General features: G+C 50.6%; 9 protein-coding genes across 9 annotated transcripts; 6 read left to right on the top strand and 3 right to left on the bottom strand.

The window, feature by feature from the left end:
• Window positions 1-921: 921 nt before the first annotated feature.
• On the top strand, window positions 922-2,532 carry BROUX77_003163 (uncharacterized protein; the record flags this gene model as incomplete). Its single annotated transcript, XM_073747784.1, has 2 exons — window positions 922-1,169; window positions 1,248-2,532. 2 exons carry the CDS (start codon window positions 922-924, stop codon window positions 2,530-2,532), a joined length of 1,533 nt encoding a protein of 510 aa, XP_073605588.1.
• A 901-nt stretch (window positions 2,533-3,433) lies between these two features.
• Window positions 3,434-5,904, top strand: BROUX77_003164 (uncharacterized protein; the record flags this gene model as incomplete). Its single annotated transcript, XM_073747785.1, has 3 exons — window positions 3,434-3,760; window positions 3,900-5,178; window positions 5,243-5,904. The coding sequence occupies 3 exons, from the start codon at window positions 3,434-3,436 to the stop codon at window positions 5,902-5,904; spliced, it is 2,268 nt and encodes a 755-aa protein (XP_073605589.1).
• Window positions 5,905-11,396: 5,492 nt separating this feature from the next.
• BROUX77_003165 (uncharacterized protein) lies at window positions 11,397-12,800 on the top strand (the record flags this gene model as incomplete). Its single annotated transcript, XM_073747786.1, has 1 exon — window positions 11,397-12,800. One exon carries the CDS (start codon window positions 11,397-11,399, stop codon window positions 12,798-12,800), a length of 1,404 nt encoding a protein of 467 aa, XP_073605590.1.
• Window positions 12,801-16,154: 3,354 nt separating this feature from the next.
• Window positions 16,155-18,153, bottom strand: BROUX77_003166 (uncharacterized protein; the record flags this gene model as incomplete). Its single annotated transcript, XM_073747787.1, has 2 exons — window positions 16,155-17,933; window positions 18,049-18,153. The coding sequence occupies 2 exons, from the start codon at window positions 18,151-18,153 to the stop codon at window positions 16,155-16,157; spliced, it is 1,884 nt and encodes a 627-aa protein (XP_073605591.1).
• Window positions 18,154-19,010: 857 nt separating this feature from the next.
• On the top strand, window positions 19,011-19,633 carry BROUX77_003167 (uncharacterized protein; the record flags this gene model as incomplete). The annotated part of the gene is made up of 3 exons (XM_073747788.1): window positions 19,011-19,025; window positions 19,108-19,192; window positions 19,347-19,633. The coding sequence occupies 3 exons, from the start codon at window positions 19,011-19,013 to the stop codon at window positions 19,631-19,633; spliced, it is 387 nt and encodes a 128-aa protein (XP_073605592.1).
• A 430-nt stretch (window positions 19,634-20,063) lies between these two features.
• On the bottom strand, window positions 20,064-20,521 carry BROUX77_003168 (uncharacterized protein; the record flags this gene model as incomplete). Its single annotated transcript, XM_073747790.1, has 2 exons — window positions 20,064-20,108; window positions 20,177-20,521. The coding sequence occupies 2 exons, from the start codon at window positions 20,519-20,521 to the stop codon at window positions 20,064-20,066; spliced, it is 390 nt and encodes a 129-aa protein (XP_073605593.1).
• Window positions 20,522-20,913: 392 nt separating this feature from the next.
• Window positions 20,914-21,667, top strand: BROUX77_003169 (uncharacterized protein; the record flags this gene model as incomplete). Its single annotated transcript, XM_073747791.1, has 3 exons — window positions 20,914-20,922; window positions 21,036-21,592; window positions 21,658-21,667. 3 exons carry the CDS (start codon window positions 20,914-20,916, stop codon window positions 21,665-21,667), a joined length of 576 nt encoding a protein of 191 aa, XP_073605594.1.
• A 600-nt stretch (window positions 21,668-22,267) lies between these two features.
• BROUX77_003170 (uncharacterized protein) lies at window positions 22,268-23,245 on the bottom strand (the record flags this gene model as incomplete). Its single annotated transcript, XM_073747792.1, has 4 exons — window positions 22,268-22,282; window positions 22,545-22,912; window positions 22,977-23,088; window positions 23,159-23,245. The coding sequence occupies 4 exons, from the start codon at window positions 23,243-23,245 to the stop codon at window positions 22,268-22,270; spliced, it is 582 nt and encodes a 193-aa protein (XP_073605595.1).
• Window positions 23,246-24,103: 858 nt separating this feature from the next.
• On the top strand, window positions 24,104-25,933 carry BROUX77_003171 (uncharacterized protein; the record flags this gene model as incomplete). Its single annotated transcript, XM_073747793.1, has 4 exons — window positions 24,104-24,258; window positions 24,324-24,833; window positions 24,903-25,170; window positions 25,253-25,933. 4 exons carry the CDS (start codon window positions 24,104-24,106, stop codon window positions 25,931-25,933), a joined length of 1,614 nt encoding a protein of 537 aa, XP_073605596.1.
• Between the last annotated feature and the right edge of the window lie 255 nt (window positions 25,934-26,188).

Consider the following 26,188-nt stretch of genomic DNA (forward strand, 5'->3'; position numbering starts at 1 on the left):
TATTTTCGGCTCATTTTTCTTTGTTGTATGTATTTGCTGCTGCTGCATCTTCTTGCGCAAGAGCCCCAAGGCAGAAGCAGACCAGCCGTCATCTCAAGACTCAGACTCAAACAACGCGACCTTGGCGACTTTAGAGTCCGCGGACAACGAAACCATAGTGATCGACTATAACTCGTGGGAGAGCGAGTTATACTACATCAGCCACTCAGACCTGTCTTTGGACGGAAGCGGGGCCGATGTGGAGAACGGCACGCCGACACCGGCGCATTGGTATACGGAGCAGCACGTGCAGCGCCAACCATCGCACGTGGCGCGATTTGGGAGTTTACCAAGGAGGCCCCCGCAGGCGGTCAGCGTGGATGAACGATGCATGGGAAACATGCCAATACCGCGGCATGAACAACAGCAATGGTGGGCCGGGAGGTGGAGGGCGTGGTGGTGAGGGAATGGGGGATAATGGCCCAGGAAGTGGAGGGAAGATGAGATAAGCAGGGCAGCAGTAGGCACATGACGGAGAAGATTTTTCTTCTGCAAAAGACGCTCTGGTTCTACGTGATATGCGGCGGGTTTTTTTTTTACAACAGAGGAGGCAAAGCATGGATCAAGTTAGTGATCTTATCATCTGTGTTAATTCTTGAACTTTTTTTTTCTTTTTTTTTTTTTTTTTTTCGCTCTTAGCTCAGTGCTGAAAAGCGACACTTGCTCTTTCTGGAAAGTCACATCAGACCTTGATTAGTTTTTTTCTCTTTGCTCTTCTTATCACCTCTAACCCTAGACAGTCCTGGCTATTGTGCTATCCTTGGGAAATCTAGCGCAATCTTCTACAAATACCTCTGACGACAAAAAAAAACTCTCTTTCTCTTTGTTTACTCTTGTGACTTTGCTTTTCTTGCCATATCGACAATCTCTAACAGCTCCAAAATGTCGTCCAAATCATCACCCCGCGTTGCCGACTCCGTCACGGAACTCATCGGCAACACGCCGCTCATCCGTCTTAACAAGGTCCCCCAGTCACTTGGAATCGAATGTGACGTCTATGCCAAAGTCGAACTCTTCAACGCTGGCGGAAGTGTCAAGGACCGTATTGCGCTGCGCATGGTTGAGGAGGCTGAGAAGACGGGCCGTATCAAGCCCGGCGACACCCTGATCGAGCCCACCAGCGGCAACACGTAGGTCAATCTCTTACATTACGCTTGCTGCCAGCGCATTCTGCTAACCCGCGCTATGTTTTCTCTTACCTGCTATAGTGGCATTGGTCTGGCTCTTGTGGCTGCTATCAAGGGATACAAGGCCATCATTACTCTCCCCGAAAAGATGTCGGCTGAGAAGGTTTCCGTTCTCAAGGCTCTCGGCGCCACCATTATCCGGACCCCGACACAGGCCGCCTGGGACGCTCCCGAGTCGCATATCGGTGTAGCCCGTAGACTACAAAAGGAAATCCCCAACGCTCACATTCTTGACCAGTACACCAACCCCGCCAACCCCGACGCCCACGAGTTCGGGACGGCCCACGAGATTTGGGAGCAGGCCGGAGGCAAGATTACTGCTGTTGTGGCTGGCGCAGGCACTGGCGGTACCATTACTGGTATTGGCCGTGGCTTGAAGAAGCATGACGCCAACATCAAAGTTATTGCTGGCGATCCGCAGGGCAGTATACTAGCCGTGCCTGAGTCGATGAACACGGAACACGAGAACCAGCCGTACAAAGTTGAGGGTATTGGTTATGACTTCGTCCCCGATGTGTTGGATCGCCCTGTGGTTGATGAGTGGTACAAGACTGATGATTTTGAATCCTTCCAGCTGGCTAGACGACTGATTGCCGAGGAGGGTATCCTGGTGGGTGGTTCATCTGGCTCGGCCATGTCTGCCATGGTCCAGGCAGTGCGCAAGAATGGCTGGGGCAAGGGCGACAAGATTGTGGTTGTTTTCCCTGACAGTATCCGCAGCTACCTATCCAAGTTTGCCGATGACGACTGGCTCGCGGCCAACAACCTGCTCACTTCTCCCGAGACTAGCACCGAGACTGTGACCAAGACAACCCAGTCAGCAGGCACTGGCGGTGACTTTGGCACGGCCACCATTTCCGAGCTACGCTTGAAGCCCGTGACTACAGTGTCTGGCTCGCAGCGCTGCGCTGATGCTATTGAAACAATGCGGGACAAGGGCTTTGACCAATTGCCAGTGCTCAACGATAGCCAAAAACTGATTGGACTGGTGACACTGGGCAACCTGTTGAGCTACATCTCGAGCGGACGGGCTAGCGCCGACAGCCCGGTCAGTTCAGTCATGTTTGACTTTAGCCGCATTGACGAGGTTGTGACAGATGCACGCGATGTCGCTGCCGATGGCTTGGCCAAGCCCAAGCAGCGTTCTTTTGTCGAGTTGACAATGGATTCGTCGCTGAACACACTGAGCAAGTTCCTGGAGTGGAACTCTGCGGCTATTATTACGGAGAAGACAGCAGACGGCACAATGAAGCCGGTGGCAGTGGTGACCAAGGTGGACCTATTGACGTGGATGGTGCGCAAGTAGAGAGAGAGAGGGGGGAGTAGAGAGAAAACATCATTAGTATGCATACTGCTTGTAGGCAGACACGAAAATGCTTGGGCTCTGGGTTTGTATCTATATATGTATGTACATAGACGCATAGCCAGACACCAACCGCTCACGATAGCGTCAGAGATATACCACATCACCATCATGATTTCCTGCTCCTCATCCTCCACCATCAGTGAATTTGAGCTGCAGCCACCTCGACTGCATGGAATGACCACATATTTATGACCTGTCCAGCCTTCTTTCTTTCTTTGTAATCCAGCCCAATCACTTCGTATCAAGACATGGCGATATCAACAGGAAAGAGTGCAGTTTAGTTAGTTGCAGATTATTCATCCAAACGAAACAAATAAACTAGCTAGTTGCTTTTTGCTTCTCTTCTTAGGGCGCTTGAGGCTTCGTGGCTTCAAATATGGCGATTTGTTTTTTTTTTGCATTGTCAATCTGTTTTTCTTGGTGACTTGGGCAACTAACTCTTTGTCATAATGACAAGCCTTTAACATCGCCTTTGATGAGTCGCCCGGTTTCTCTCTCTCTCTTTAACTAGACAACCCCCTGTTTGTGCTTCTGCTTCCTGTACCTTTTTTTTTAGACTTGTAGGCTTCATCTTGTCTCTCAGCCTGCCTCGTTTCCTGGCGTCTTTGTCTTTCTTTAAGCGCAATTTTATGCCAATTACAGGCACACAGCTCCGCGCCATTCAATCATTTCTAACCCCCTGCCACCCGACCTGGACCTGTGAGAAGACACAGTACGAATCTTCATAAACGCCAACAACCAGTCGCCTACGCCAACACAATCCAGCCGAGGTTACCCCCCTCCTCACCCCTGGGCCGTCCTGAGCTCGACTTTCACGACATCTTCTCAACTTTAAAGTGGCATGGATAGAGGCCCATCTCACGCTACCTCCAAGAAAAACAACCCTCTCCGCCTCTTGTCCAAATCCGCTGTTGCCGCGCCTGTGCTCAACGTCAGCGGCAGTAGCAACGGCGCCATGGAGCTTGGCCACATAGGAGCCGGCGAGTCGGGAAGTGGGAGTACCTCCGACAGTCCGCTGCACAATGAAAGCGCTGTAGCAACGGCCGCCGAGGAGGCGGACATCATGCATGTTGCGCGCGTCGGCGATGTTGCTGCCATGGAGAAGCTCTTTGAAACGGGCAACTATGATGCTACATATCATGACGATGAAGGCATCACCCCTCTACATGTGAGTCTACCCAGCCCAATGGCTTTAACCGTCCCTTTCCTCTGTCAAAGTCCCGGCTCTATTTCTACTTCCCATGTCTCTCCTGACGCTCTGGAGACTCACTCGCATATTGACCGCTAACCAGTCTCTTATTCTCTAGTGGGCCTCCATTAACAACCAATATGCCATGTGCAAGTTCCTAATCGATCACGGCGCAGAAATCAACCGTAAAGGTGGAGAGTCCGTCTCTACCCCTTTGCAATGGGCCGCTCAGCGCTGTCACTACTACACTGTCAACCTTCTCCTTCAACACGGTGCCGATCCGCTCATCACCGATTCGCAAGGTTACAACACTCTTCATATTAGCAGTTTCAACGGCAATGTGCTTCTGATTGTACTTCTACTTCACCAGGGGATACCTGTGGATGTACTTGATTCTTTTGGTCATACTGCTCTTATGTGGGCTGCTTACAAGGGCTTCCCGCGCTGCGTTGATGTCTTTCTACGATGGGGCGCTTCGGTACATATCACAGATGAGCAGGGCTTCACTGCCCTTCACTGGGCCTTGGTCAAGGGGTCACCGCAATGTATTCTCAAGCTAATTGAATATGGCGCCGACCGCTTTGCGCAAACCACCAACGGCAAGACTCCCGCAACGACTGCCCTGGAACTCAATACCGCGTCGGCTTGGCATCGCGCCCTAAAAGAGTGCGGTTACGACGAGGATGGCCATGCTGCTATTCCCAATTGGCCTGGATCGGCGTACATGCTGCAAGATCGGAGGGGCTTTGTCACTAAATTTATGTTCTTTTGGCCCTTTCTGCTCGTCTGGGCCGGCCTCCATATCATGGCTTATATGCCCTTCTTTGCCGCCGTCCCTCTGACAGCCATTGTATCATACGGACTGATGTGTGTTGCACAGCAGGTCATGGAATATGCACCACCAGACATGCGCCACTTTAGTCGCACACCATGGATGGCAGGCATCTTTGCTGCGACATTGTTCTGGACTGGCCTGAACTGGCTCTGGACTGTCATGCCTGAAACCACCTTTGGGGCTGGTGTTGGTGAATCACACTCACTATTAAGCTTGCTCTTTATGGTATGCTTCGTTGCAGTTGTGTACTTCTACACGGCCTCGATGGTCTACGACCCTGGCTTTGTACCACGCCTGAACGGTATTGCCGAGCAAAAGGCCGTCATTGACGAGCTTCTTGGTCTGTGGAAGTTTGACGAGGAGAACTTTTGTGTTACGTGCATGATCCGAACTCCTCTGCGTAGCAAGCATTGCAAGCGTTGCCAGCGCTGTGTAGCCAAACATGACCACCACTGCCCATGGGTAAACAATTGCATTGGAGTTAACAACCATCGTCACTTTTTCCTCTATATTATTACGTTAACCCTAGGAATCTTAGTATACGACTGGATTCTCTATCACTGTAAGTATCCCTCATCTTTTACAATTCCCACTTCCCTGAGTATTAGCCTAATGTTTGTTATCAGACTTCTCTCGCATCTCTGAGCTTGCGGAACCTACCTGCACTCTCCTGGCACCCAGTCTCTGTCGGCTTGTCAACGCGGATGCCTATACACTTCTCATTGGAATTTGGGACACTATGCAGTTGGTATGGGTATCAATGCTCCTTTTTGTGCAATTCATACAGGTTGCCCGTGCTATGACTACCTATGAGAACATGTTTGGGATCCGCGACGCTAGTGTCACGACTGCCTTTACCTCAACTGGCATGCCTCTGGACCCTAGCCACCCATCATTCGCTTCCGGCTCGTCAAATGACCCCTCAGATCCGCACGCAGGCCACTCTCACGCGGCAACAAACGGCAAACGGGGCGGCTATCTGGGTCAGATTGGCATGCTTCTCGGCGTCACACCCTTTATCGAAACAGTATCTGGTCGTACAGCAGGCGCCAGCATAGCAGCAGCCAAGAAAAAGAAAAAGAACCCGTACTCTCATGGCTGTCTGGCCAACTGCTCTGATTTTTGGTGCGACCCTGCCCCGGTGTTTGGGCGGCGCGAGACGGGAGCTGCGGTTGTCAAAGGTGAAAGGGTGAACTACACGGATATGTACGAGGCACCAACGCTGATAGAAATTACACGCGGACGGAGAAGAGGGGGGTACGAGGCGGTCGTGTCAGAAGAAGTCTAATGAGCTAGGGTCCAAGGGTATGTATGTATGTATATGTATATCTTCTTTTCTCAGTTCTTGGGACAGCCATCTATAGTTGGTGTCTTGTTTCCGGTTCTTTTTGTTTATTTGCACACCAGGTCATATTATGCTGCAAGATTCCATGTACAGAAATACATGTGTATACGAGTCTTGGGTCATGTGCTATCAAGTGTATCGGACTGGGGTGAGTACGCCAGTGCTGTTTTTGGTTGACTAGTTGAAGAAACCAGGGAAATCATGGATTTTTCATGTTAGTCACGTTGTCTATTTTCATCCATGAGGGAACTTGGAAGATGGAGGAACTTGATGGGCACACGCAAGCACTCAGCGCAGGCTCAACAAAAAAAGAACAAGCATTCTCAAAGCAGCAGCTGCAGGAGTTGGATACCTGTATCAAACTCCTGTCAGATGGCTCGGCAAAGCCAGGCGCAGCGCCAGTGACGGAGGCCCTTGAACCGGGGTGTTGCGCCCGACCATGGTGTCGCGCAAGGATAAACGATTGAAAACGAGTCACTGCCGAGGGGAAGAGGGATGCATATTCGAGGGACTTGTGCGACTGTCCAAGCGAAGGCGGCATCTCGTGGGCGATACCCTAGCGAGTTGTAGATTAAACATGTGAAGAGTCAGGAATGAGAGGAGGTTTAGAGCCATGTCCAGACAAGGCGGAGCTAGCTGCGGAAAGAAGAAAACAAGACCAAAGGCCAGAGAGAGGGGCGTGTGAATCAGCGCGAGAAGTGCCATGTGCTCGCGTTTGGCGCAAGTCCTATCAGTTATGCAGTTAACTAACTAACTAACTAGTTAGAAGATGGCTAACAACAACTCGTCGTTAACTGGGAGCAAGCATGTGACATGACGCCGGCAATGTATACACTGTACCAAGTGCATAGACTGGCTAGACACACCAGACCAGGACATCAGAAGCGACGACTTTGAGACAAGGCGTGCATGTAGGCATGTAGGTATGCAGAGCCTAGAAAGCCTATGATGCTACAGCAGTTGATCTTCCCCTTTCACTGTAGCGACCCGAGGGCTCTCCTGTCTAGTTCCGCGGTGTAGGCGCGATGCAGGTGCATTTCTGACAATGCCTTGTCATACGAATGCCACCCGGGTATTGATAGTAGTGTTGTTGTTCTTGCCTTCAAAGCTCGCCTCTTATTTTTCCCTTTTTCTGCGTCATGCTTCTCGGTAATTAGTCATATAGATTAATTGCGAAATTTGGGTTGGCCAGCCGAACATGCGGCGAGCCGGCCGAGAGCTACGAGTTTAGGCAGAAAAGGCTTGTTTAGGGGTGGAATGGAAGGATACAGCGCAGCTCGGAATGTGCTTACATTGGTATAACATCTCGGAGAAAGAGGAGGGACAAAACACAAATGCGGAGTGGCTGCGATGGAAGTTGGGCTGCAGAGAACAGTTCTAGTAGGATGCACAGGGCGTGAGAGGGCCGGTGTGTCTGCATGTCGGTGTGTCGGTGTCAAGTCCGTATAGTTTACTAGTTGGCCGGAGATGGTAAGCACAGTCGAGCAAAACGAGAGAGGACTAGCCAACGCACACGGTCAACGGTAGGCTAGAGTAAGCAGTTAGAACCAAGATAAAAAGAAACTCCAGGAAGGTCTTGCGGGCTGCCTGTTTTCTGCATGCTAGCAGAGGAGCATTGCGGGTAGGTTACACTCAGTAGATGTGCCTTGTGTCCTGTGCATCTGTGTATGTATCTATATACTTGTATACACGTGCACGGATTTGGACTTGAGGGTATTCAGCATACAATCTGGTCTCACTGCTAGCAATCATGACGCCCATGGTGTTTTTTCAGTCATCGGAGACATCGGGACTTTGGCATCGATTTCTGCAACGGCCCCCGAGATGTCATTGAACGGAGAAGCATAGTTATTACTTTCTGTCAAAATGACAGCGCAGGCAGGCTGCTTGCTGCCGGTGGTTACAACAGCGCGATTGAGTTGCCAGTCTTTGGCGGGATATGCAGTCTTTTGCAAAGACCGTGAATGGCTGTCTTCCAAGCATTGATTCTGTCTGCCCTGTGACAAACCGGGTAGGCCGACGTCATTTCGGCAGCGAACTAAATAGGACTGGCCGAGTGACGGTGTCTAGGCGGCGACAAGCATGGCACGCATGCATGGCGATACACAGCGATAAGCAGAAACATGGGTGAAATGAAGAAGACGGAAGGGTGAGAGGGGAGAGAGGATAGAGGAGAGGGGAGAGAGGATAGAGGAGAGAGAAAAGAGGAGAGAGGAGGGAAGAGAGAAAGAGAGAAGAGAATACAGGATGTCCTTTCCATCCAGTTCAACAAGAACAAGAGGAGGCGATGATTCCCAATGATGTAGAGATGACGGAGAGATAATGAAGAGGCAGAATGCAAAGGCAGATTTCTTTTCTTTTCATGTTTGCCTCTTGCTGCTAGCAGTGCTGTTGGGTATGGCAATGACAATGAACAACGAGCAGCGAATAATATTACAGCTGTCCTCTGGAAATGCTTTCCGCTTTTGACAGTTCTTGTTTTTTACTTTCGCGTGCTGCCTAGCCGCCAAAAATAGACACCAAACAATGGGCTGTCCTGATTTCTAGCTTGTACTAACTAACTAATTGTGGATAGTTATACATATATATGTACATATGTATGTGGCTAGTTAGGATCTTTATATGCAGTCTGGGTTTCACATGCTAATTGGTTGATCTCGCCCTACTCAACTACTACCATCTGGTGATGATGCCTTGAATCTGCACTTTGTGTTTGGCTGCCTACGGTTGCCTGGGATGATATAATTAGTATGTACTTTTGCGTAACTCAACGTCCCTGATCTTGCAGTTGCAATCTATCGCACGAGCCCTAATTTTTCGTGGTGCCTGTCTGTGTGTCAATTTGTGTCAGAACACGTGGATTCCAGACCCTACCCTTCTCTACCATGCACCAAAGTTTGCGGACAAAATCAGAATATGTGGTGGAATCTTGCCCAATCTAGACCAGGCTGGCTCTCCGAGTTGGCACTTGACAGTTGGTAGTTGCACAACGTCTCGTAACCGCTGTTCTGCAATTTTCTTTTCTCTCTTGCGCCCAAGCAAGGCCCGGCCCGCATATGAGCCAGAGTTAGACATCAATTACTGTGGCGTGTGCTGAGTTTCTAAACATACAAACCCGTGTTGACGGCGCCCGGATTTGTTTCTGTTTCGACTTCTTAACCCCCCCCCGGTCGGCTCTCCGCTTGCTTCACGATGACGACATGATGATGATTTTACTTCAACACGATCCCATTCCATTCTGCATGATCAACTAACTGTCTTAAAGTGGACTAGGCTGGATATATGCTGTAATGATGCTGGTCTGCTCCATGTTTCGAGCCCTATCGCCAGTTCATTACCGCTCTTGGGCCCAATAATCTTGTCGTCCTATTCTTCATAGTTGCAACTACGTACATAACTATCTACGCATGTATATGTACTGTACATGAATCAGATTGCATACACACACTGTATGCAATGCACTACGGCGCGCAATGCGCTTCACTGCAGTAACTTTGCCGCGAGTTGACTTGCTGGAATCAGCTGCGCGCTGGCTGTGTTGACATCCCACACGGAATTGACTTTGCTGACTGGGATGATCCTAGTCGGGACCTCGGATATCCAACTACAGCTTCCATGTCATCGTGTCCACACGGCCAAACTACCAAACTACCAAACTACATCATGGCATTCTAGCAAAAAGTGGCGTACCACTTTCAGTCAGGCCGGGCTGCACTCCACACAAGGGCAATTTGTGCTAGTCACTTTGTGAGGTCACGGTGTGACTTGTTCAAAAAACCTTTCCAAAGTTGACAAATCCAGCCATAGCATTGCTGCTTAGGGGTGGGTGTAGAGAGCTGTTGTACTGGGATGAAGCGACCAGCTTACCAGAAAACCGCCAGCTACATGCTATAACCTTGCTATTGGACAAAGGCTGGTCCAGCTTAACCAAGCCTGTTCACAACTCGCCGATCCATTCCATCCTGCTAACAAGGTAAATGGTAACGAGCTGGTAGCGTTGATCTCTGTTTTAGTAGTTTACTAGTTATACACAATTTCCTGGTTCTCCGTTCTTTCAACTACAGCTACACTCTCTTTCTATGCTGTGGGCGGTGTTCAGCGCGGCTACTTGTGTCAGGATGCTTCTTACCCTCCAGGCCCAAGCCTAAAGCAACCCCTTGACACGATACTTGTGTGTATGTACACACTCAACCCCCTGATCCTAATCTCTTCTCTCATTGTCACCGGTCTGACCATTTTTTCCTGAACCACGCTAGGCATACTGGCCGGCGTAGCCTTCACGGGCAAACAACAGGGTGAAGGTGAGGGGAGGGGGGGGGGGTGAGATTTCCATCTCGTCGACTTCATGCTGCGAGCTTTACATCATGACCATGGTTCGAAGCCAGAAAAGAGCCAGCGTCATGAATGAGACCGGTTCTGGTGTCCGGCCAGTCATTTGACACAATCGGATCTCGTTATAAATGCCTGCCACTCCCGGCACCTTCATTGCCGTTAGTCACTAGCCCTCCTCATCATTCTCCTATATGTTTTTTTTTTTTTTGAAATCTCATTGTTCATCTTTTCTGAACCATCAGCTCAGCTCACACTCTTGACCTCATATCAACTCTTGTCGTCTAGACTTTCACTTTTGCAACACTTGCTTCTCACACTTAATTCTCTCTTTGATCTACTTCCGCCCTTTTATTTTAAAAGAACTCTGACTCTATCCTTTAATCCAAAGTCCCAACCGTGTCTTTTCGACTTGGTGCAATTACAGCCAAGCTAAGCTTTCTGTCCATCACGAAACGCTTGCAAAGCTCCAGTTGTGGATTATATTACTTGAGGCCCTCCTGGCCCCATAGTAGAGAATAGTCAGAGAGCCGTCTTCTCCCTGCCATTCAGGGATACATACGCACACACCCCTCTTGAAGGAATCCTCCACCCCCAATTTTCCTTCACTTATTCTTTCTCTTGTTGGTTTCTCTGCTTTGTTCAGCCCACAGGAGTGAGAGACATATCAACACCAGGTGACGGGGCCACGAAACCAAACGCCGCTCTCGTTTTTCCAGATTTTTTTTTCTTTCGCTCCCAGTCTCGCTTTCGCTCTCGCCTGTGGTTTGTTCCCAGCCAACGACAAGACCAAACAGGTCGTTTGACCTCCGGCAAAACCCGCCTCAGCCATTCAACTATCCCAAACAAAAGTCTGCGAGCTTGCAGTGTTGGTTGGTGTTGATTGATTGTACTTTGGGCGCTCGTGGATAGGCTTTGTTTTATTTACCCTCTAAACACACACCACACACCACCCACCAACCCCAGTCCCGTCCCAGCAAAAAAAAGAGCAAAAAAAGAATCCTACCACAAAAACAGACAAAAAACAAAAAACCATTCCTTGTCAATCCTTTATATTTTCCACGTCTCCCTCTGCTTCTCTTTTTTTTCTTCTTCTTTCTCTTACGATGTGCAGATATATCCAATCCGTTTCTCCTCTCTCTACCTCTCCCCACAACTTCTCAACTCATTTTGAGCCTTGCTCGCACTATCAATACACAGGCATTGTATGCCCTCAACCTTTTAATCTTCCTATTCACTTCCCGCCTGTGCCAACTCCTTCATTAGCTCCAGGAGCTCCCATCTCTTCTGTCCATTATACCCACCAACGGTCGAACACCCCAAATATCCCTTCTCCGGCTAGAACATACTTGGCTCCAACTATCAACAACCATCAGGCCCAGAATTACGCTACTGTATCTGGAGATTCAAAGCGTCACGGCAGAGGAATTGACAACATCCAGTGCCACCCTCGAGACTACCAGCCCATTAATTCACCATTAGGTGGTAGCTACCGCCTCTCCCTAGCCTCACCGGCGTTAAATATTCCTCGAACAGTCGCAGATATACCCAGCATTGTATTTACCAACATGTCCTCCAAGCCTACCGCAAACCTATCCCATCATCAGCCACAGCAGACTTCCCCTTCGCTGTCCGAATCTCGAATGCGTCAGATGAACCCATCTGCCCTGAAGGACAAGGACACACAGGCGAAGAAGAAGCGTGGTGCAAGCCGCCCCCGTAGCCGCCGTTACTCGACTTCATCATACTCTTCTCTCAGTGAAGCCAGTGAAGACGAAGATGACGACCGTCACAAGCAGAGTGTCCGCCACAAGCTCCGCCGCGAGATTGCTCGTGAACGTGAGCGCATGCTCCTGAAGAAAACAGCAGCCGACAGCAGCAATGCGCGGTCCTCTTCCAAGGCCCGCTATGAGGAAACCAATACTGGCCCTGATGACGATGAACGTCGCCGTCGTCGCCACAACAAACAGCAGCGCTCATATGAAGCCCCGCTGGTGTTTTCCGACAACGAGGACGAAGAAACGAGGCGCCTACGCATAAACTCTCGTATTGCCGCCCATAACCGCGAGATCAACCGTCGCCCTGCCTACCCTTCCCCCAACAGCACTCCTTTGAGCTCACACGCCAGCACGGCTGTGGGACCATCCTCTTCTACCACCATTGGCCCTTCATCCAAGCCGGGCGCTGGCGGCCACTCTCCCAACTCGTCCAGCACACCCAAGGTCTCCAAGTCGTCCAAGTCTGGCAGCAAATACGTCCGACCTGGGGTCGAGATTCCTGTGGATGAATTGATGCTTGCTGATCAGATGCGCCACCTCGACTTTGGTTCTGGTCCTAATGGTAACGGTATGCCTACCGATGCCAGACAGCCGCGCTCCACACGGACACCAGCATATGACGAAACACCACTCTGGCAGCAGCAGCAAAAGTTTGAAGACGATGCACTGCGCGAAAGACTCAAGGGTCGCTTTGTACCGCGCTTCAACGCCAATCAGCCGCAGGCGTGGTGAACAAGGCTATATTGAACCTGGTCATTTTTTCATTGTTCTTCTTAGCTTCTGGCTTTCTTGCGATTTCATTTTTCCCCCCATGTTTTTCCCCCCAACATACACTTCCCTTTGCATTTTCCTGTCTCTCACTTCACCATACACTATACCCTTCTGTCATCGCTGACACATATTCCCCCCTCCTTTTTGGTTTTTTTTTCTGCTTCTTTGATATCTTTTTGTTTTTCATTCCATTCGGGTCCGAAGCACACTTAAACTCGGCGGGGGCAGGCTTTTTTTCCCCCATCTGTCTACCCCTCCTCCAAATATTCTCTGATCAGGAAAAGCAACAAAAAAAACTACACACAAAAAAGCGAACAAACCAACATTTTGTTGGTCTCGGCTTTTCCCGTATGTTGGGCCATATACACGTTTTGTTCATCAGCTTCATGAGGTATGAAGCATGGATACGAGCAACACGCAATAAAGACGACACTCATGGGCGACCATAATCTTGTTTTTTGCTTTTCATTTCTGTTTTGACGAAGGACTGTTCTATTTGAGGCAGTTTAGGCCTGTTGTTATTTGCTTGTAGTCGGATGTTTTCGAACGCATGTTAGAATCAATTTTCCTTCGAAATCTTTCTTTCCAATAAATTTAAAGTACAATTTCTTCCTTGATACATTGTAACTAACTATGACTCAACTTTGTGGGGTACTGAATGCACTTTGTTTTCTCCAAAACAAAAAAGAAAAAAAAAGACAAAGAATGCCGGGAATACTAAAATAGGAATGAAAGTGTGTGGCCCTTGTCGCTCTTTTCTTTGGTGGCCCGAGCCGAGATATTCTGATGTGCGGTAGTGCTAGAACCATGAAAGATTCCAGGAATGGGACTGTGCTCGGGGCCTTTGTGTGAAAAAAAAAAAAAGTGGTTAGGAAGAGCGTAGCGAGATTCAGATACAGTCAGATGTGCGGTGGCCTGGTGTTCGCTGTTGTTTGCCTTTCTGTGTTGTCCAGCGCGAGTCCTCGTCCTCCTTGATGGGCCGGGATAGCAGATAGCAATGTGGTTCTCCTCTGTGATGCTTTAACGAGGACTTGAAATCAAGGAAGAAGAAAACGAGGCCAAACCTTGTTCGCAAGGACCAGGGAGCCAAGTCGTCTGAAGCCAGGGAAAAAGAAAACTCGGGAGACGGGACAGCTAGACAATGACATTCATGGACAGGGATGGAGCTAGCAAGCTGGTAGCTCATGACAGCGTTCTCGGTCGCCAACCAAGGCCCGGCCCTAGACTTGAGTCTGTCAGAGCCATGGGCCTCGCCTGAAGGCCAGAGCTAGACTAGACCAGGCCAATAGTTAGCTATACATAGGACTTCATGTGTATAGAGTTACATACAATGTATGTAGGACACCGCCGCCCACCTGTTGGGGCTCAAGCCCACTGGACCAAGCCCACAATTTTGTTCTATATTGTCTTCTACAATCCCTGTTATTTGCCACCTTACAGGGGATCACACGCCCTGTGCCAAAAACACAGGGGCCTGGATCTGGTCTGCTTGGTGCCAAAGTCTCGTCATGTCTGTCGCACAATGGCAAATTGTCGGTTTGGGTTGTACAACGAGTCAACCAACCATGTAACTAACTATAGTTGTAGGATATGTCATGGCCACGCCAGCTTACGATTGTCATCCGACTGCGCTTCGACTTCAACCCTACGTCGACTAGAGATTCACTAGCCGCTGCGTTTTTTTTGCCTGGGATTCCTTCCTATAGGGCGGCCAGCGTCGCTCTGAGCAGGAAAGTGGCATGCATGACATGGGCCATATAAATATCCAGTTATGCTGGTAGGATGCTATACATATGCACACAAGTAGTTGACTACAAGAGCCTTCCGCACACTCAGCTGCAAGTCGGTGGAGGAGCATTGAAGATGCTGGAGCGATCAACCCAACTGCGCGATGCGTAGCTGTAGCAAGCGTACGTCATAAAAGTCACCCACAAAGTACCTGGCTGCTTGAATCTAGACGAGAAATATAAGCAGCCCCCTAGCCACTGCATTGCATATTGGACTCTTAGCTCGTGGATTTGGTTCGTCGTGAATAATGCAGAGTATCAAAGGCCGTCTGCCATGTTGCCACATTGACATCTCCTTGAAAAAGAAATGAAAAAAAAAATGAAAAGTCCAAGAAGGCAGCCAGATTCCTGGTTCTCCCTGACCTTGGTCTCACATCACAAAACCTCAGACGGCCAGGAAAGCGAACAGGTGGCCAGTCCCAATCAAACAACAACACTTGGGGAGAACTTGGATCCCAAGTATAGCATGCTAGAAAAAGGACGTGTGATATATGTAAAGAGCTCCATCAGCTCCATCAGTATCACGAGCACACATTGAACACATTGCTGCAGTTACGGTGTGCTGTGTGTAATCGACATCTTGCCTTATTACTGCTTCACCGCCAGAGAAGACAACCCCCAGAACACAGTTAGTTACGAGATGGAGTTGTTAAATAAAGAATGAAAATCCGAAACAAGCCAAGACATGCATAGTTAGTTATGTGGAAGAAACTCGTCTTTTCAGGTAGTTAACTATAGTATGTAGCTATGCATGTAAGATGAACATTATGGGTGTCATTTTGAAATCCGATCTTGTGTAGTCAATGGGGATCTTTTCTGTTGGCAAGAAAAAGGAAAAAAAAGGACAGTCCAAAAGGCGGTCAAGACACGGAGTTAGAATATTGAGAGCCAGGACACAATAAACTGGGCGCTTAAGCAGACGGGCCTCAAATACAATAGAGCAGCGCTATAGCACAGGAGGAGAATAAGAGGAGACAACAAGAAAAGAAAAAAAAACATAGGTATCAGCATCTTCACACGTGTGCAGTAACAAGTTGTGCCAAAAATAAAAGGAAGAAGAAAAGAAAGCGGCACGCATATAATCGACTTCACATGGGCTGGGACGGAGTCAGCTAGGCGCAGAATGAATGCACCAAGCCAGTCGGAACATGAAACATGGCCAGCATGATGCAGAGATGAAGAGAACAGCCCTTTGTTCCCTCTGAGGTGGTACATACATACATACGCTAGAACTAACTGCACAAACATGATCAAAGGATTCGCCATGCAGCATGCAATATGCAGCCCAAAGTGAAAAACTTGCAAGAGGGGAGCGACGAAAACTCTGCAGACCGAGCGGGCCGTTGATAGGTTGGCCTGAGCTGCGGGTATTATGATTAGCAGCTATTCCGACTGACACCGACTACTACGCAGCGTGTTCCTTGTGACGTCATTTCCACAATTAACCGGCCACAATTGATGCCCTCCCCTTCTCCTTAACAGGCGGAACCAACGGCTTTGATTAGGCCACTGACAACCTTCCTCTCACTCAGTCGTGGGCCTCGGCCTCAACTTCCCTCCCTTCCGCATCGTTTTCCGCCTCATTCTTTTGCTCGAGGCTCGTGCCTGTGCAGCTTCGGCTCGGGCTAGACTGGATCTTTCGGCCACGAGCACGCAGTTCGTCTGATGCACGCAGAAAACGGTGTACCGTACGGTGATCCAGCACGCGTTCTTCTTTGTCGCGTGGGCCTTCGGGCTGTGTCTTGGGCCACATGAAGCCGTACAGCTTTGAGTGGCGTTCACAGCGCGGGCATGACGATTTAGTGTAATACGCGTTTTGCTGTACAAAGAACGATGAGCAGATGGTGCATGCGATCCACGCCATTTCTGGCTCGCAGAGTAAGAGTGGTGTGAGCGTATAGTCCCCGGGGATGCGTCGATTGGTCGACTTTGATAATGGGGTCTGGATAACGGAGGGGGGCTTGCTTTGTTTTGATGAAGATGATGACGTGACGACAGCATCACTCTCAGGAAGACTCTCCGGTGAAAGCAAGCGTGGGATAGTGTCATGCTCTTGAGCAGTGTCGGCGTCGGCATTGATCACCGGCTCTTCCTGTGGCTGTTCATCTGTTGCTGTCGTAGCCTCAGGCGGTTTGTCATCTGCTGCTGTCGTAGCCTCAGGCGGTTTGTCATCTGCTGCTATTATCACTTCTGTTTCTTTTGACTCCATGTCTAGTGAAACAGCCGGGGCATTGGCTACCACCACTTGGGTCGCGCCTACTTCACCCTCACATTCTTCGTCAGCTTTGGCTTTCTTTGCTGGCGTCACAGGCGGCGTTTCCAGTTGCCCGAGACCGCGTTTGAGCATTGGTCTGTTCAAATCTGCTGAGGCCTCTGGAGATCTGCTAGTGCCCGTTCCAAGGCCTGTACTGGCCCTGGCGTTGGCAGCCGCGCGATGGCGCGCACCACGTGACACTTTTGGTCGAATATCCTCTGTGACTGCCAGTGCCACAGATGATGACCGTGACGCAGTGGCTGAGCCGTCATCGCAGCGTCGCCTTCTGCGCCGTAGAGAGTACCCGTCTGCTGGTGGATCACCGCCCTCAATGCTCGGTTTTACACCGGAAAGTTCTGTTGTTGAGCTAGCGGCAGCAGGAGTCTGGGCCCAGCCATTGCGGAGATTGTTTTCGCACGTTTTGCATAGGCAGTCGCAGTTTCTCTCGCCAAAGTAGCTCGCACTATATGTAACAGTGATCTCCTCTCCGATATCAATATTGCGTGTCGCTACAATCTCGATCCCCGATTGGCTCGTGGTCATGAGCTTCGCGTTGGCAGCACAGTCGTGATTTGCAAAACGCGCCGGGCCCATGAATAGCGACGCGCACTTGCTACGCGCCGACACCACCACACTGAAATCCTTCTTGCGCACCGAAATTTCGCGCTCTTCGTCGGGTGTCATGACTACTTGGATGCCGGACAGATACTTGATAGTCTCGTTGCGACGGATAAATCGACGCGCCGTGATTGCCGCCTCGTGACTAATGATTGTGTATCTGTTTGTGCTGTTGACCTCCCACGGGCAATCGACACAGTATAAATTCATATAGCGGCGCATATGGGCACGGAAGTTGGCTTTTTCGGCATCGGTTCGCAGGCTATTGTAGAATTTGCGCAAGCCGGCGGTCTCGAGCAGACGGCGCTCGGCGCTGTCGAGATTGTTCTTGACGATAATTTCATGCGTAATGATGTTTGAGATTTCTGCCTCGCGTGTCCCGCGCGACGGGTGGTACGACGGTCGGTTCTTGGGTACTATGGTCCAGTAAAAGGCCTGATGCGAGGCGCGTGAAGTGAGGCCTACGGCGTTAGCATTTCCAAGTGATAAGAGACGAGTGCGGGTGCGGGTGCTGGCGTGGAGACGCGCTCCCGGGGAAGATCGGCCGTACATGGTCAATGAGAGCGTCGGTGAGAATGTCGTCGTAGGCCGATATTTGCGCCAGTGTCAAAACTGGCTTCTTGCTAGCAAGAGTTGACGCGGCTTTGCGCGCCATGCTGAGGTCGAATGGGAGTCGAAACTTAGAGGTTTGTTGTGATTTTGAGAGAGGAGCCGAGGCGGTGCTCGTGTGAATCAACACAGGGGACTCTAGGAACCGAGAAAGTCGGCGCAATTGGCAGGAAGTGGTAAAGGCAACTGCAGCGAGCGTGACGTTGCACAAATGACAAGGGAAATTACTTCTTTTTGATGGGAAAGAAAAATCACAGAGTTGGTCAGCAAGAAGCAGACGGCAGGATAAAAAGATTGAATGGGGAAAAAAATCGAAAGAATTCCAGACGTCGAGATCGACAACAACTTTAATACTAGCTGGAAAAGAATGTGTAAAGGGAGAAGTTCAAGATGGGGGGATTTCAACCTTCAAAAGATTAAATGAAATGTGCATGTGCTCAGATAATTCTGCTGCTTGCTAGTCAAAAATAAAAAAGGGCCAGTCGTTTGAAAGGAAACAATCTCCTGGGAAGCAACTTCGACAGCTGCAAAGCACAAGGCAGGTACCTACGTCAGGCAAAACACCATCAAATCCGCCCGACATCACGCAACTGCCCCAATCATTTGCGGAAGGAGAGACGATGCGGCGGCCGCGGCGGCTCGGGTGCCAGGGGTTACACACTCAGCCTCTGCCAGCTGCCACAATTTGTCAGAGAATGGCCCTTGCCGCTGCAAGAGAGCCGTGCTGCTGACAGCTGACCGACAGCTGGCCAGAAGGTGCAGAGCAGCTGGGAGCCTTGCGCCCCACTGAAAAGCTTGGGATGTCCACAGGGTGAGTTTAGTTGGTGATGGCTTCATTTGTGGCTAGCCCGTAAGCGAAAGCCTTGCTGCCGTGTTCGTGTGCGAGAAAACAAGCCGCCCTCCATGATTCAATTAAAAGTCAGTGCCCTAAGCAGCCAATTCGTGGCGAGGTTGATCCTCCCACCCTGCGTATGCCGTGGTTCTAACCAATGCTCTACAGACTATCCTCAACTGCATTGACAATTCGGGCGCTGCCCTGGTCGAGTGCGCCATGGTCGTCGGCCAGAAGCGACATGCTCGCATTGGTACGCTCATTTTTTAAGCCACGTCAGCTTTTGAGCTCCGGATCCTCCTCTGCTCCTCTCTGTCTCGCTCTCGTGACCCCCATCCGCGACCCTGCCCCGATGCCAAACCACTCGCTCTCAGCCCTACAACTGCTAACTCCGGTCTGTACTCTAGGTGACCGCCTCGTCGTCGTCGTGCAGAAACAGCGTGGCTCCTCTGAATCGGGCACTACCATGGCCAACAAGGTCAAGCGCGGCGACATGAGACACGCCGTCGTGGTCCGCACCCGTCAGATGTCGCAACGTCCCGACGGCAGCGTAGTCCGGTTCGACGACAACGCCTGTGTTCTGATTAACAAGGCCGGAGACCCCGTTGGTTCTCGTATCAACGGCGTCGTCGGCCAGGAGCTGCGCCGGAAGAAGTGGAGCAAGATCTTGTCCATGGCGCCGCTGCAGGCATAGAAAACGGGCCCTTGGCTTGTCTGTGTTTTAACAGAGGGGGAGGGGGCCAACAGCATGGTTGATTGGTCAAAAGAGACTGATCTATGTGTGCCCATGACTTGTATTCATATATTGAAGCGTCTTTGAAAAGGAGGCTTCGCGGCGTTCAGTTTGCGGTTGTTCTTATTTCTTTCTTTTCCTCGCCAGTCGGCTCTCCTTTGGGCCTTCTGCCAGATGCTCCTCGGCAAAGGAGCGTGTGTACAATACAAAACAAACATCACAATGTCACATATTTCATATCAAGATGGCCTTGTTGTCTCGCGCGTCACATGGCTGCTATACACCTCTTGATAAACGCGAGATTCCATTATTCCTAGTCAACACAACTTGAAAACTCCTCAAACGCCACAGTAAAATCAAAAGCTCTCTGTTCCATTGCACCCGCCCGTGTTTACTGGAAAATATGACCGCAGTCGCAGCACACGTAGAACAGTTTCTAGGAGGATAGGATACACGGTTAGACAGGCGTCTATGAGCAGGAGCATGCAGCAAAGGATCTCTCACCATTCCAGTCTCTGCACTGCGCTGCTGCGACTGGAAGAACACAGCCTCGGGATGCGAGCACTCCGGGCACTGCTTGTTGGAACGCGGCAGGGTCGGGTCTGAACCGACGTCTTGCGTGACTCCGGCCGTCTCTCCGACCACATTGTTGAGCACGTTTCGGAACACGCACGCGCTCTCGGCCGCCTCTGTGTGTTCGCATGTGCGGCACGTAAACATGAGCACGCGGCGCTGGGCATCCTCCTTGGGATACAGCGTGTTGGAGCATTCGCTGCAGAAGCGGTAGGCGATATCCGCCTGCGGCTTGGCCTCGGGATAGGAATCGGTCGACTGGGCGGGAGATGACATGGCGCGGGCGGTAGCTATGATGGTGCGGAAAATAACGAAAGAGCCGGGGCGATCTGCGGGATAGTCGTGTGTGAATTATGCATTGCAAGTAGAGATGCTTGAAGCCATGGTGGACCAGCCTTGTCGCAATTATAATGCTGGCTGGATCCGCGCTAAGCGCGATGCGAGTGGGTCACGGCCTCTGTGGGCCCATGCCTAGTTAGGGTTATTAAACCACCACCACTGTCAGGGTTATGCATTGTTATGCCATGCCCTTTGCCCGTGCTTCATGGCCACGCCACATCACTGGAAGGCAACACTCGCAAGGGAACCTCTCCGCCCACCCAAGAAGAAAAAAGCTCACCAGTATTGTGGTCTTCTGTACTCACTAGTCTACATTTATACGCAACACGATGCCTGGCGTAAGTGGGCTGGCTGGCAGCTGTTTGAATCAGCACCACTGGTCTCCTGGTTTAGCAGACCTCGCCTGTAACCAAGTCGCTCACTAATTCTCGTCTTTGTTGCTCACTGCTAGGACGTCAACCAAGAAACCGGCCTGCCCCTGGACTGGGAGGTCCGCCATAGTAAGAGCAAGCAGCTGCCCTACTACTTCAACACTGTGACGCGCGACTCGCGCTGGGATCCCCCAACTGGCAGTGATGTCGACAAGCTGGCACGCTACATGGAAGCCTTCAGCAGCAGCAACGGTGGAGCCGCAGCCGGTCCCGGATCGGGAGCCAGCGCCGGAAGCTTCCAGGTCCCCGCCGGCAAGGTGTGGGCGTCGCATCTGCTGGTCAAGCACGCAGGAAGCCGGCGCCCGTCCAGCTGGCGCGAGGCCAACATCACGCGCAGCAAGGCTGAGGCCGAGGTGATCCTCAAGGGCTACGAGGCCGATATCCGCGCCGGCCGCACAACGCTGGGCGATCTGGCGGCGCAGGTCAGCGACTGCAGCAGCGCGCGCAAGCAGGGCGATCTCGGCGTGTTCTCCAAGGGCGACATGCAGCGCGAGTTTGAGGAGGTGGCCTTTGCCCTAAAGCCGGGCGAGATGAGTAGCATTGTAGACACCCCCAGCGGTCTGCACTTGATTGAGCGGTAAGTGACCTCATGCGTCATTATTTCTTTTTGACACTTGGGACTATTGCTAACACGACATACAGCCTAGGTTAAGCTACGTCATAGTTTGTCAGGCAGCTCAAGTCGTCTCTATATCAGAAAGCTTTTGCTACATGTTAATCGTCAAGTTGCGCTTTCTGCCTCTATTATACGTGACTGATGCCCTCATTTAATCACTAGAGCTTTACCTACTAACGCCTTCTACGGCACCCACTACCCACCCTCTCACCTCTTCGCTGTAAAGCAGAACCACCGTTGTTACTCCAAATGTCGCCATTGTTAGCACTGAGTAGGGTGCCGCTTGGCTATTCTGCCCATAGAGATGAGATACACCCAGCGCCATCCCATTGATACCTATAGTCCCTCCAATAGTAGCCGCCTTGACCAAATCATCTCCATGATAGACTCCACGTGAAAACCAAGAAAAGTATCGCCATAAAAATGGGTACATGATCTGACCTAGTATCCCGTTGGTCACCACTATGACAGCATTCAGCGTTTCGTCGCCCCCTAGCAAACCCATCGCAGGCTGTGCCAAAGCAAGTGTAGCGCAACGAGCAGCAAATGACAATGAGTCCGCAATGGAAAGCCCCATCAAACGAGCCAAGACAGGCGCCAGTATGAGATTTAAAAGTGCTGCGAGACAAGCAAAGACTAGGACCAGAAGCCCTAGACGTGAGAATAAAGCATTGCGGCATTCGTGGAGTTTAAAGGCCCAAATAATGATACCAACGTCGAGGACAGACTTCGCCAGGTCACCAGCCCCCGGAACGTCTTGTGGATTGGCGTCGGCGTAACCCAAAATGCCGCACAACAAGTCGAATGGCGATGTTCCGCTACTAAATCTCTGGGCAATTGAATCCAGAGGCTGTCGAGTGACATCCATCACCAGCCGCAAATAAATCATCAGTCCTAACAACGTTCCAATTACAGGATTTGCAACGGCGCGGAGGAACACGTGCCTCTCAGGAACCGAAGCTTGAGCAGTCGTCGATGCTAGCCAGAAAAGCGTAACCATTGCCAAGTCAAGGATGAACGAAGTCTGTTTAAAGGTAGAAAGACCAATAACGAGCAGCAAGAACAAGAGAATAACTTCAAAAAGGGACTGTACTTGTTCAAGTCTGGGTTCCCTGCCGCCACTTGTAGCGTCTGGCTCGGGATCTGCCGCGAGATTCATGTCTTCTTTGTCTTGTTGATGCTCTGGTGTTGGTCTCCAGTAGATCAAGACGCTTGAAAGCGTGATAAGAAGAGCGTAGCCGGTTACCAAGAGGAGGGGCCAGAAAACCACGCTTGTAAAAACTAGAAAAGAGAGTCAGCTGCGAAGATCTTGACACACGCCCAATGTCTGCTCTGTAGAACTTACAGAAAGCAGCGACAACTCGTGTAGCTTCAGATGCATCTAAGAAGTGTCTCGAGAAGATCTTTAGTAGCGGGATAGCAAATCCTATCCCAATATTTCGGTTGATGGTTTCGACCTTTAACTCGAGGTCAGCTATATATTACACATGGAAATGAGACTAGTTGTGTGTGTATTTTTAAACTAACCTTTTCTTGAAAGCCCCTTCTATACCATGCGTTAAGCTTCGGGAAGAGCCGTGTGGCTATTGTAAATATCATGAAAAGAAAGGCCATCGAGATAATAGGCGAGAGGTACTCCAGGTCGAGAGGTTGTAGAAGCAATGCCAACAAGCAAATGAGTAGTTGGCAAGCACAATATATGATGACAAGGCTACCTATATTCTTCAAAGTTAACGGCACGACTGAACAGACATGTCGCATCTGGTCAGCAAGACGAATATATAAAGATGGTTTCATGGCGGTAAAAGGTATCATGGTCAAAGTCCAATATATCCATATAAAAATCGGTCTAGCTTTCTTGTTCTTCACACCCTCCATAGAAGCAGCAAAGATGGAGGCATAGACAGACTTTCAGAAGCATTCAGAGTCTCGGACTCCTGTTCATCTTATACGTCCAGCCCAGCTCTCTTTGGGGCCCGAGATTAAACGCAACAAATCAAGAGCTATCTGGGTTAAGAAGAGTTGATTCCCTTAACGGAGAAAATGTCTACCAAAGCCGTCTCAGCTTCCACGAGCCAGCAACTATCCATTCCTCACAACAACAGGTTGATCTCCTCGCTTTGGCGATGCATCTCTCCCCCCATCACCAGTCGCGATCTGTGGCACAAGAGCATGTCTTGGCCTATCTCGACGCTTGAACCTTCCTAGCCCATTAAGCTCGTTTGAAGAGACGACGTCGCAAACTAAAGCGGCGGGGAGTGAAACACTCTAACAGATTGACGCCGAGACACTCGGATTTAGTGAGCGAATGCCTGTGTAACCTGTCGTCGCTGCCAGCTGCCAGCTGCCACCAGCTGCAGGGCGTGTGAGCCCCGAACTTGTATGTTTGGTTGTCTCGATGGTTGCAACTACACTCGCCCCGAACTTCACATGCTCGCATGTTCCCAATTGTTTTGTTTCCGCTGCAACAAAATGGATCTCCGGACTCTTGAGCGCATCTCTCGAGACTACAATCTCGGACTGAGTACTTCTCGGCTTCAGGCTCTTCTCAAAGACAATCATTTCATGAACTGGGCTGAACTGAATCTGAACAAAGACAACCTTCTCACTACGGATGAGCTTGCAGCGTAAGTTTATATATATATATTCATTCTTCTCTCGAAACAAATTCGTATCTCTAAGCTTTACGTAGATACTCCGCACTGCAAGAGTCCGGGACCGTGGATAGATTGGCCGCCTCAGAAGACCTTTCTTCTCCAGGCCTCGCAACCTTTGGCGAATCTGAGCTCATTGCTGCCATCCACACTCTAACTCAATCCACCGCCAAACTAGCCCAGCACACCCACACCCTCCAAGCCCAGCAAACTGCCCTCTCCAAACTCACCAGATGGCAAGCCACCAACGCCTCCACCCAGGCCTCTCGTCCCGCCACCGCCCAAACCCAGCGCCGGACCGCCGCCATCGCCGCCGCCCGCACGCAGCTTCAGGACGCCCAAGCAATCGCCGCGCAAAAGGCCAGCGAAGCGCGCGCCACAAGCGGCCACGCAGCTGCGATCATGGCTCAGACAGTCGCGCAGGCCAACGAGGCCGACGACCGCGTGTTGTATGGGCTGGAGCAACTCGCGCGCACGCTAGTCGGCGGCGCTGAGGGGCAAGCGGAGGCAGACAAGGCGGCAGAAAAGCTGAACGAGGCAGCAATCCGGTACGTCCCTATGGCATGGCTGGCGTGCCGAAACAAGCGAGAGCGGTGCTAATAAGTGGTTTTGCCTAGGCTTATCAAGACAACGGTCGAGCTGGAGCGCACACGGCTGGATCGCGTGTATCTTGACGGATTAAGCTCGCCCATGGCAGCTACCGGTGCTGGTGCCGATGAACTGGAGTCGACTGAGGCGCTACAGGCCGAGGTTGAGTCTCTGTACACGGAGATCTTGCCGGTAGCGCAGATGGCGGTTGAGAACACCTATTTGGAGCCTTCTACAAGGCTGTTGCGGGAGCGCCACGATGCTGAGAAGCGCCACACAGCAGCAGGACTGCGATATGTAAGTGATGAAAGCCACGATTTTATATGACAATTACTATCATGGCGTACTACTAAGTAAAAAGCCATGCTGACTTCTACAGACAAATGACTGCTTCGAACATATGCTGCATCGCATGGAACACCTGCAAGACAGATTCGGCTCACTTCAAGCCCATTGTGCCACAGCGCTCCTTTTGGCAGACATGGCCCAGCTTGAGCTTTCCACTCCAGTACCACCACTGCCTGGGCTGGAAGAACAAAACAGCCCCCAGCCAATTTCAACCATGTCGCCAGTGAGGCCTAACGGCAGACGAAACCCCATAGATCCAGCGACTCCCGGCCACGTACATCGCAGGCGGCGCTCCTCAGCAGCTGAGACGCCGATGGAACAGGCTCTCCATATCCTTGGTGTCCAAGTACCTGATTCCTCCATCACCTCTGAAAGCACAATAGTTGATCACCGGTTGCTCAAGACCGTGGCAGAAGCAACGGCAAAGCGCACATGGACAACCCTTGGTGTCGCACAAAATGCGCAAGCGAGCTTTGAGAGCAGTGTTGCACATGCTCTTGCCGATTCGAAAAAAGACATTAACTTGCTCCTGGGCCATTTCAAGACTGAGTACCCATTTGGCGACGTCGGGCTACCGGATCCGGGAATGTCGGAGAGTCTAGCCTGGATGGGGAAAGAATTAAAGGAAATGGAGGAGATGATTTCAAACGTCAACATTGGTAGAAACGCGGGCGGGGAAAAGCGAGAGGAGTTTGTTCAGACATGGAATTAAGCCAAGACGAGAAGTCCATGGTGGGTATTGTATCCAGTCAAGAGACGGAGAATAATCAAGAGGAAAATAAAACCTAAACTCCTCCGTATCGGCAAATACATGACAAAGAAAAATGAAGACAAACGGCCCTAATAAAAAGTTAAAGGAAAAAAAGCAACGAGGCAATAGAAATAGTATACAAATAAAAGACAATGGACGATTCAGGGTAAAAGTTTTGAGGTGATAGAGAAACATATGATGAAAGGGGCAGCCAGA

This window comes from Berkeleyomyces rouxiae (assembly GCF_048999995.1).
Source record: "Berkeleyomyces rouxiae strain 22BRR77 chromosome Unknown BrBRR77_ptg000003l, whole genome shotgun sequence".
Taxonomy (NCBI): Eukaryota; Fungi; Ascomycota; class Sordariomycetes; order Microascales; family Ceratocystidaceae; genus Berkeleyomyces; species Berkeleyomyces rouxiae.